Genomic DNA, 11,285 nt, shown 5'->3' on the forward strand with positions numbered 1-11,285 from the left:
CTTGCTCCGGCTTTAACTTCTTAATATTTGGCAGTGTTGCTACAACGGACCGAATGGCTTCGCTCGCATCTTTCTCCGCTGCCATTACTGAACTACAACTCAAAATAACGCACGACGTCATCGTTCTCAGCCACTCCCTCAGTTCGCTGATTGGCCCTACAAAAAATTGATCGGAGAAAACCAAAGTCTACAGCAGAATCCCAGACGTAGTACTGAAGGAAAATGAAATTGAGCGGAAGTGCGTAGGAGGGCGCAGCCAGGCTATGGGTTTTGTTGTTTAAGTAAGCAATAAGGTACGAGAGGCTGTGCTGTATCGTGAATAAGTAACGGCTGGAGGGCGTTGTTAGGCACGACGCGAAGCGGAGTGCCTGCAACCCCTTCAGCCGTTACTTATTCACGATACAGCACTTGCCTCGAGTACCTTATTGCTTTTATAAAACGGTTGCCACACAATAAAAATATTAAAGCCGAAAAATATGCATCTATGCAACTTTCATGAAGTAAAATCACTAAAAGCCTGCCTTCCGCTGGAAAAAATAGTCCCGGAACGTGAACAGCAACAGAAGTTACATATATTATTTCGCCAATAGATGGCGGCAAAGACTGTCTTTATGAGTGAGTGAGTGAGTGAGTCTGTAGAGAAGGCTTTTGAAAGGACTCGAACTTGTGATCACGGAGAAGACAGACGCAACTGACAGATGACTAACGTTATGCACGGAAAACCCCATGACTGTTAAAAGGACAAAATATGCAGCGGACATTCAAACGCATTTTTTTATTATGAATATAGGACTGACCTGAAGGAAAATGCTACGTCTACTGTAAATGCAGGTACACTCGCTTACTCGATCTCTCACAATGCTCTGCTCTAGCTTTAAATGAACAATATCAATGAGATGAAACATCTGTTTAAGTTGCTAAGAGTGGTTGCTAGGGGTGTTGTGTAGTGATACATAGAACCGTTGGGTGAAGCGGTCATAGCCGTGTTTTATCGTGAATAAAGCACAGCTATTGACCAATCAGAATCAAGGATTGGAACTAACCGTTTTATAAACATCTTTATAACGATCGCGTTAGTTGAGCTGTATGCACAATGGGCGGCGCCATTTTAGTTTGTTTTACAGTTCAGAGAATCGGATCTGTTGGATTTACAACACCTCAATTCCTCCACTTCTCACAAAATACATGAAAGTACCGTATTTTCCGCACTATAAGGCGCACCGGATTATAAGGCGCACCTTCAATGAATGACCTATTTTAGAACATTTTTCATTTATAGGGCGCACCGGATTATAAGGCGCATAAGAAACTGCAGTCAAACGTTTGACTGGGTTTGCGTTATGCATCCACTAGATGTGCTAAAGGGAATGTCAACAAAACAGTCAGATAAAGTCAAACTTTATTAAGCGTTCTGACAACTCCGTTCACTCCCATGGTAACGTTGTTCAAACGTTAAAGGAGAACTCCGGTCAATTTTAACATTGAGCTCATTTTTTGTAAATTTGGAGTGCTGTCAGTACAGATAACAACGACAAAAACCGGTGTTGCCTACACCGTGTTATCCTCTTTTTAAAATTTGCACCCTGTTGACTTAAACGGGACAAGTTTTAAACCTGCGTTTAGCCTCTTAACAACCTTAATGTGTCATTACAAGTGCACAGCCATGTGAGTGAACACGGTGAATCTGACTGCAGTAAATGTGAAAGATATGAATAAAAATGATGTTTATTCAGCCAGCTCACATACCCGTATTTTCTTCCTGTTTTCGGTTGAAGTCCACAGTAGGCGATTGTCGAGTGCGCGCGCGCGATCATTGGTAACTCAGCAACAGTGGAGACTCAGACTGTCAGCCGATGACGGTGCTGTGTGGTGTTCTGAGAATATCAGCTCAAATGGATAGTTCATCCGAATCAGATGTTGAACACACGGAGGAGGTTTGATCGCGCGCGCGAACTCGACAATCGACCACTGTGGACTTCGACCGAAAACAGGAAGTAAATACGGGTATGTGAGCTGGCTGAATAAAGAGATTATTCCTGCCTTCGTGAAAGCGCGGATCACAGTTGAGACTGATATATCAGCCCAGGCATCCACGATCCATTGGCAGATAGTGGCGTAAGTCGCCCGGCGCTGTCTCCCCGTCTTGGTGAACGTGTGTTCCATCCATATATAAGGCGCTCCGGATTATAAGGCCCACTGTCGTTTTTTGAGAAAATTAAAGGCTTTTAAGTGCGCCTTATAGTGCGGAAAATACGGTAAGTGGCCGGTGAACTGGGAGAAGAATAGGGTCAAATGTAAAGCTACTTACACAATGTGTATCTGATATGAATAAAATGTGTCGCCTTATTATAATGGAAAGGATTATTATTGCTGCTTCCATAGACATCAGTGTGTATTTTACAAACTCAAAATCATTGTTTTGCTAGTACTTATGTGTATTTAAATGTCTGAAACCTAAAATAAACATGTGGTTGAAAACACTCAATAGTTGTGATATATGACAGCACTGAGTGCGTCCGTCTCTGGCTCAGCGGCAGCCAACGCGCGAAAGCACGTTTGAATTTAGCAGTTGATCACGTGATGCACTGACCGTTCTAATCACACCGGTGTGATCGTACGCTCCAGGGAGGGACCAGCCAAGATTGATCACACCGGTGTGATCGTACGCGTGAAAGGGTTAAGGTCTTATATTTCACTTATTTGGTTGGCAAAAAGTGATTAAAATTTAACAGGACAATTATTTCAGCCATCTCAAATAATTGCAATTAGATCAAATGATCAGATGATTGATTAATCCACAGCATGACTTGTGTGGTTTAATTCCAGGCAATGATGTTTTCGTCAGTGATGACGATAACGAAATGATTTCGTTGACGCACTTTTTTTTTATGACGATAACGCGACGATGACTAGCTAAAAACTGCTCTAAGGTGACTAAAACATGACGAGACGTTTTCGAGTTTTCGTTGACGAGACGAGACGGAACGAAAATGATAATAAGTCTGACGTTCACAATGCATGTCATTTCTGCCTGTTTTGCGTGCAATCTGTCTGTATTGAGCTAAAAAAAAAAAAAAGTATCAGCAATGCTGCCGCTTCCTATCCTTGTTTTGGGTAACGTAACGCGCAGCACCCGGCCGCCGCGCGCCCGCGCACCAGATTCAACACAGGTTTTATCGTAGTTTAGTCAAGTCAATGGAGTCGGACAAAAACTACGATAAAACCTGTTGGAAAGCATCTTTTGCAGCGATTTTTGTGTGAGCATATCAGTGAACATCCCTGACCACTCGGTGAGTTTCACGTATTTGTAAACTAAAGTTTAATGCGTTTTATGAATGATTGTTCCAGTGCACATAGACAACCATTGTGTAGGTGGGGGGTAAACCTAAAATTCTCGGGACAACAGCATTTGTCCAAATTTCAATCTTAACCGTTCTATTTCATCAGAAACGATCTTAAAACAGGGCTTTAAGTGTAAAATACCGAACTAACCATTTAAAGACCAAATTGTTTACAGTATTCAGGAATTGTCTTATTCATTTTTATGTTCAACACACTTCAGTGTCATGTTTGTTTCATACTTTATATTCAAGTATGCATTCCTAACAACCTATGTTCAATGCACCGTATTATTTATTTATTTTATTATTTTGTTTCAGAATGTTTGCAACTTTGCAGTTTGCACAAGTTAAAGATAGACAGGGTTGTGTGATGTTTGTGTTTACAAATAATATGCATCTTGTTGTTGCACTGGCAGACAAGTTGAAGTGCAAGTTGTAGATCATAAGTAGCCTATGTGTTCCTCAATAGCTTTTATTTTGGGCACGTTGTTCATTGCACTTTAGCAATTTCTCAAATAAAGCCACAATTGCCAAAGAAAGAATGTTTTCATTCCTGGCTTTTTTGGAGTAAAACAGTGATTCCACTGTTACCACTTTATCTGTGTGTAATGTTGTAGTAGCTCAATTTTTTTTGCTGTTTAAACTTTAAACCATTCCTTTATTACTGTGATTACTGGTGAAAATAGCATTTAATATTCATGGAAAAACTATAACTTGAAATATGGGGATAAAAGGTTTCTGCCCAATGTGACAATGAAGTACAGCTTGGCAATGGCAGCACTGCATCTGCATCAATGAGAAAGTCTAGTTTATTATGCAAAGATTTTAAGGTTAGCTGTTGTTTTATGAATTGCAACACTTGCTACAACCTGTCAAACCTAAGCCCATTTCCAATACTTTTTGACCTAAATGAATTTGTTAAAGACTATTTTTGTTTTTACTAAAATGGACTAAAACTTGACTAAAACCTTTTTGTGTTTTCGTCGACTAAAACTTGACTAAAACTATTAAGTTTATAAGTGACTAAAATGTGACTAAAACTTAAAAGCATTTTCGTCCAAAAGACTAAGACTAAAACTAAAAGGGCTGCCAAAAACAACACTGATTCCAGGCTGCATCAGAGTTTTTTTCTGGCCAGAGGAGAACTGGCCCCCTGACTGAGCCTGGTTTATCCCAAAGTTTTTTTTCTTCTCCATTTCTGCACTGCACACTGACACTATTGAATTAGAGCTGAACTGAGCTGGACGATGACATAACTTTTTATCCAGAGCTGCTTTATAGATGAATTGAACCATTTCCATAATTGATTAACTTTCCACAGTTATTGAACCAAACTGAATCAACACTGATCTGATTTCAACTGAATAATAACTTTTTACTATTGTCTTCTTATAGCTGCTATACAGCCGAACTGGATTCTGTTTGGATCATTGAATAATTATTTTCCTGTTTATCACTGTAAAGCTGCTAAGAAACAATCTGTATTGTAGAAAGCGCTATATAAATAAATGTGACTTGACTAATCAATAATCACGACAGACCTATTTTTAACATTCACCTTTTGGAAGTGCGGTCCAGGTGGGGGTCCAGGTGGGAAACCAGGAATCCACGATGGAGGTCCCATGGGAGATCTGCCTTTAGATTTGTGCTTCCCATGACCGGACTGCTGTGGGGTAAATGATCGATCACTCTCCTCTGTCGAAGACTCAGCCTCCTTGACCTGCATTTAGGAAAGTAAATAGAAGATTAAACATCTGCATCATTAATCTCTTAAACGACTACAGTGTCTAACTGATAGCAATGTCATACTCCACATCCATCTGCAGTTTTCTGAGTGTCTTCATCCAAATCTGATGCCTCTGTCAGAAGGTCACTGAGGTTCTGCTCCTCCTCATTACCATAATCAGTATAGAAGACCACACAGGTGCCCTTCTCCTGATCGATTGAGGAAATCGTAGCAGTGTACAAGTTCCCATCTTCAGACCAGAAAGAATAACAGGAGTCCCCAACCTGCCACTGTGTAACAAGTTAACACATTTCAGTTCACCTGTATTATTTGGAACTCCAAATCAACTTAAGTACTGACGCTGTTCGAGATTACCTCTTTATCAGGTGCTGCGTTACATCTTTTTCTGCTTTTGCTCTTTTTGTTGTTTTTCCGCTTCTTTCCAGGGTTATCTTTTTTGTGAAGTGTCACATTGTCCTCTCCTTTCAATGCATTCTGGTGAGTTGAGGAGGAACGGGAGCAAAACAACAGCAGGGTTACTGAAGAAGCAAAGTAAACGGCATTGTATCAGCTGCATAGTCACACCTCTTTTAATCGTCATTACCTTGAACGACGCAACCGCTTTATCATATGCTTTAATCAAAGCTGTATCATCCCAGATGTCAGAATCATCACTCTGAAAAAAAGAGAAGATATCATGAACCACTCTTCTGTAACGTTATGCTTTATGCTACATCTTTGTTGGACGGTGTTATTCCAACTGATTGTAAGACCAAAACCACAACGTCAAAGAACGCAAAAACCGCAAACTAGAACCATTGGACGAAATGTGCAGCCAACAAAATGCTAACAAACGAGCAAAAGAATCGGGTATTTTAATACGAATCTAAAATACATGCGAGTCTAGCTAAATCTTACATCGTAAATTCTCTTTTAAAATGTTTCAATACTCACATGACCCGTCCCACGACGAAATATGACATCTTCCGCACCATTTGCCATGGGTATTTTAAATATAAAACCGTATAGCAAAATATTTCCCAAGTGCAACGTGCGCCACTGATGTATGCCAGCAGCTGATGACGCTCAAATCACGCGACACTATATGTCCAATTCGTGAACGACGTTCGATAATGAACCGACCCCGAACCGAGCAGCTGGAGTGAACCGCGGATTTGGCTGGTGTGTTCTGTGCAAAAAAACTTTTTACAGTATAAATATACGTTTCTAAATTACTTACTTGTTTATGATCCGAATCACGGCTAAAACGAACTGGGATACACGCTGCATATTGCTACTGTCACAGACAATCCGTTGAACACTAAGTAAATTACGTCGTGAAAAAATATAACAGCTGAATTTCTTTTTGAACCGGTTCTTTAAAACAAACTGTTGTTATTTGAACCGATTCGCGGAAATGAGTCAGAGACACATCGGGCTTAACATTAACGTTACATGTTGCTTGGCAACTCGGATTGCCTCACCGTGAAAACTCCTGCCTCGGACAAATATCCATAACAGTTATATCTAACGTTACCTGTAAATAATCTAAAGTTCACAATGCTGGATGCTGCTTTAAGTTCATACGGAGCCCAGGTTGTGCAGACTATATCAAGCGATGAGAATCATCCACCGGAGAACATCATCGACGGGTATGTAGATTGATGGAAGAAAAGCCAGCTAACTTAGCTAATGTTACCACAACACTTAATACATATATTTTGATGTAACTGATGCATTTTATTTATTTCTATAGAAAAACAGAGACGTTCTGGATTTCAACTGGCATGTTTCCGCAAGAGTTTATCATCCGCTTTCCAGATAACATGAACATTTTTACTGTCTCCATTCACAGCTACAACAGTAAATACACCTTATAATATAAACGCACGCATCCTTATCCTATATCCTAATGCTCTCTGTCTTTAATATGGTTGTAACAACATATTGTAATGTCTTCACATTTATATTTAATTTCAGTTAAAAGGCTAAGAATAGAAAAGGGCACATCAGAGGATGCTGATAAATTTGAAGCGGTTGCAGAAACAGGTAACATTAGGTCTGAAAATAAGTTATTTATTTTCCTTCCTCGAATCTTTTGAGTTTCGTTCACGCGAATATTGTCTGTTTCAGAGTTTGAGCAAACAGAGAGCAGCCTACAGGCTAATGATATTTCTGTGAGTTACATCTCAAAGATTTGAATCTCCAGATACAGTAAGACACTCAACCAAGATCTCACGATTTTTTTTTCTTTCTTTTCTCTCCAGGTTAATGTATCAAATACAACACATTTGCGGTTCCTCATATTGTCTGGGTATGACCATTTTGTCTCTGTACACAAAGTTAGTGTACAATCATGAGATGATCTTCATCTGTTATGTCCTTTTGTAAACTCACATGAAGTAATTTACATGCTTGTTTTAAAATTAATTCAACCGTATCACTGTATATTTTTTTTTCAACAAATAAACCTTTTCATAATTTCTGTTGTTTAATATATGTCTCCTACAGTATTTGTTAATAAACATCTAGAAATGTTGCTTTAGCAACTAACTGAAATAATTTGAAGAACTAAAATAAAAATTTAAATAAAAATGGAGAAATGAGAAAAGCACATACAAGATTTACTAAAATCTAAACTAAAAATTTAATCAAAATATTAACAACTTTACTAGCATATAAATAATACTAAAATTACACTGAAAGTGATGTTCACACTGCTGTATGGTGATTTTGATTTCCAGAGAGAACGCTGAATTTTTCCAAATTAAAAAAATCTGATTGATTTTGTAAGTTTTGTTAAATAGCAGTGATGTAATCTACATAAACAATACATTTGACTTTAAACTATTAACAGTATACTAAGGGTAAGTTTACACGACAATGATGTACTAAAAACGGAAAAGTTTTTCCTTTGCATTTTTCGCGTTGTCAAAATTATCCCGTTCACATGGAGCTGCAGGGACTTAAAACGCTGTATCATGCATGCCAGGCCAGTAGATGGCAAGGTCACTTTGTAAAGAAAAACTACATGTCACTGTTTTCACAACGGTATTATTTTCAAACACGTGCACTTTGAAACCTGGTGTCAAAAGTTTGCGTTTTTAGCCCCCCAAAATGCCATTGTCGTGTTATGAATGGCAACAATGCATAAAAAGTTCAGTTTTTAGTTCAACATTATGTAGTGTAAACGGCACATAAAAGAGATATAGAACCATGAACTTGTAGAACCAGATAATTGTAAAAAAAAAAAAAAAAAAAAATACAGGCACACTTATGCCTGGTTCAGATTACACGATTTTAGCCTAATTTTGGCACGATCCGTTTGATGTAGGGTGTCGTGAGGATTCGTGAACGACAACGGGCGTCGGGACGCAAGAGTGGACGACAACCGACGCCGCGTCTGCGATGCTTCACGACATCACGATAAAAAAGACTAGCATGTTTAATTTTTTTTCCGGCCCTCCACGACAGGTTCTGTCAAGAGTGAAGCCGTCTTTCCACTGCACACGACAGCCGTCGGACCGTAAATCATTAATTTCCAATTGAGAGTCGAACGGGAGCTGATGGGAGTTCCGATTATATGCATATGCGGAAAATTCGGATCCGATTTGAGCTTTGGATCCGTTGAAATATCTGAACTTCTGCGAATATACCGTATGTGACCGGCCGACCGGATGTGATGTATTCTAATCAAAACTATGAGCACGAGGCTAGAATTACCAATATTTTAACTCTTTAATGTTATTCTGTAATGCTATTTCTGTAAAATGTCGTTTATTAATAATTATGGCCGAAAAAAATATTTTATAATTATTAAATCAATATTTATAGTGATTAGCTCTATAAAATCTATCATGTTTTTATTTTAGATATATTGAGGGTCATTTGTTTTGTGTGGATATATTCATGCATGCATTGCATTAATTAATTTTACCATTGTGAATAGCCGAGGGTAACGGTTGCTTCACGACCAATTTCAAAGTTCTGTGCGACTGACACTAGGGGGCGAAATGCGACAATCGTATGCGAATGTCGTGTACAGTGGAAAGGCGAGCGAGAGTGCGCTACGCGTGTGTGAGTGAGTGAGCGCGATTGTGTGTAAATGAGAGTGTGAGCGAGTGAGTTTGAGTCTATTTTTTTAGTCTATGGTTTGAGTGAGTGTGTGTATGTGTGCGTGAGACGGCATGCGATGACTGGTCGGGAAGCAACGTGTAGTCTGACATGTTTCTCGTCAACGACACGACAAGATTTTAGGAGTCAAAATCGCGTAATCTGAACCAGGCATTAAAGGAGAACTCCGGCGCAAAATGAACCTTTGGTCTAATAAAACATTGGTACCTAGTCAACCGTTCTCTGAGATTTGTTTTCATGATAATCGAATGTAAAGAGTTTTATCTCTAAAAACTGTTTAGCGTATAACGCTAGTAATGGGGGCATCTATTAAGTAAAAAGAAATCACTAGTTTATACCACTAACAAGACTCAAAATAGCCCCACACGAACACAGTAACATAATGAGGGTCCCTACATACAAAACGAAGCATTGAGAACTTTGTAAGTGTACAGACCGTTTAATAAGAAGATATTTTATGAAGACAGTCCACTTCGTGTATACAGACAGGAGCCATCTTTGGAAAACAGTCTCAACTACAGGTCCTTCTAAAAAAATTAGCATATTGTGATAAAGTTCATTATTTTCCATAATGTAATGAAAAAAATTTAACTTTCATATATTTTAGATTCATTGCACACCAACTGAAATATTTCAGGTCTTTTATTGTTTTAATACTGATGATTTTGGCATACAGCTCATGAAAACCCAAAATTCCTGTCTCAAAAAATTAGCATATCATGAAAAGGGTCTCTAAACGAATTAACCTAATCATCTGATTCAACTAATTACCTCTAAACACCTGCAAAAGATTCCTGAGGCTTTTAAAAACTCCCAGCCTGTTTCATTAATCAAAACCGCAATCATGGGTAAGACTGGCGACCTGACTGCTGTCCAGAAGGCCATCATTGACACCCTCAAGCAAGAGGGTAAGACACAGAAAGAAATTTCTGAACAAATAGGCTGTTCCCAGAGTGCTGTATCAAGGCACCTCAGTGGGAAGTCTGTGGGAAGGAAAAAGTGTGGCAAAAAACGCAGCACAACGAGAAGAGGTGACCGGACCCTGAGGAAGATAGTGGAGAAGGACCGATTGCAGACCTTGGGGGACCTGTGGAAGCAGTGGACTGAGTCTGGAGTAGAAACATCCAGAGCCACCGTGCACAGGTGTGTGCAGGAAATGGGCTACAGGTGCCGCATTCCCCAGGTCAAGCCACTTTTGAACCAGAAACAGCGGCAGAAGGGCCTGACCTGGGCTACAGAGAAGCAGCACTGGACTGTTGCTCAGTTTTGCATGTCATTCGGAAATCAAGGTGCCAGAGTCTGGAGGAAGACTGGGGAGAAGGAAATGCCAAAATGCCTGAAGTCCAGTGTCAAGTACCCACAGTCAGTGATGGTCTGGGGTGCCATGTCAGCTGCTGGTGTTGGTCCACTGTTTTATCAAAGGCAGGGTCAATGCAGCTAGCTATCAGGAGATTTTGGAGCACTTCATGCTTCCATCTGCTGAAAAGCTTTATGGAGATGAAGATTTCATTTTTCAGCACGACCTGGCACCTGCTCACAGTGCCAAAACCACTGGTAAATGGTTTACTGACCATGGTATTACTGTGCTCAATTGGCCTGCCAGCTCTCCTGACCTGAACCCCATAGAGAATCTGTGGGATATTGTGAAGAGAAAGTTGAGAGACGCAAGACCCAACACTCTGGATGAGCTTAAGGCCGCTATCGAAGCATCCTGGGCCTCCATAACACCTCAGCAGTGCCACAGGCTGATTGCCTCCATGCCACGCCGCATTGAAGCAGTTATTTCTGCAAAAGGATTCCCGACCAAGTATTGACTATTGAGTGCATAACTGAACATAATTATTTGAAGGTTGACTTTTTTTTTGTATTAAAAACACTTCTTTTATTGGTCGGATGAAATATGCTAATTTTTTGAGACAGGAATTTTGGGTTTTCATGAGCTGTATGCCAAAATCATCAGTATTAAAACAATAAAAGACCTGAAATATTTCAGTTGGTGTGCAATGAATCTAAAATATATGAAAGTTTAATTTGTACGATTACATTATGGAAAATAATGAACTTAATCACAATATGCTAATTTT

General features: G+C 39.5%; 2 protein-coding genes across 3 annotated transcripts in view; one reads left to right on the plus strand and one right to left on the minus strand.

The window, feature by feature from the left end:
• The window catches only part of smn1 (survival of motor neuron 1, telomeric), a 43,806-nt gene extending 37,643 nt beyond the window's left edge, over positions 1-6,163 (minus strand). For both annotated transcript variants that reach the window (XM_056270001.1, XM_056270000.1), the window contains exons 1-5: positions 6,022-6,163; positions 5,672-5,743; positions 5,443-5,562; positions 5,151-5,357; positions 4,900-5,061 (exon numbers count right to left, since the gene is read on the minus strand). In XM_056270001.1, coding sequence (XP_056125976.1) covers positions 4,900-5,061; positions 5,151-5,357; positions 5,443-5,562; positions 5,672-5,743; positions 6,022-6,069 — 609 coding nt within the window. In that variant the 5' untranslated portion in view covers positions 6,070-6,163. The remainder of the gene's footprint in view (positions 1-4,899; positions 5,062-5,150; positions 5,358-5,442; positions 5,563-5,671; positions 5,744-6,021) is intronic.
• A 438-nt stretch (positions 6,164-6,601) lies between these two features.
• Positions 6,602-7,544, plus strand: hspb11 (heat shock protein, alpha-crystallin-related, b11). The gene is made up of 5 exons (XM_056270043.1): positions 6,602-6,719; positions 6,824-6,930; positions 7,048-7,116; positions 7,201-7,244; positions 7,335-7,544. Exons 1-5 carry the CDS (start codon positions 6,628-6,630, stop codon positions 7,425-7,427), a joined length of 405 nt encoding a protein of 134 aa, XP_056126018.1. The 5' UTR covers positions 6,602-6,627; the 3' UTR covers positions 7,428-7,544.
• Positions 7,545-11,285: the final 3,741 nt, after the last annotated feature.

This window comes from Rhinichthys klamathensis, unplaced genomic scaffold, assembly GCF_029890125.1.
Source record: "Rhinichthys klamathensis goyatoka isolate OS25496 unplaced genomic scaffold, OSU_Roscu_1.1 h1tg000296l_1, whole genome shotgun sequence".
In the NCBI taxonomy this organism is placed as follows: Eukaryota; Metazoa; Chordata; class Actinopteri; order Cypriniformes; family Leuciscidae; genus Rhinichthys; species Rhinichthys klamathensis.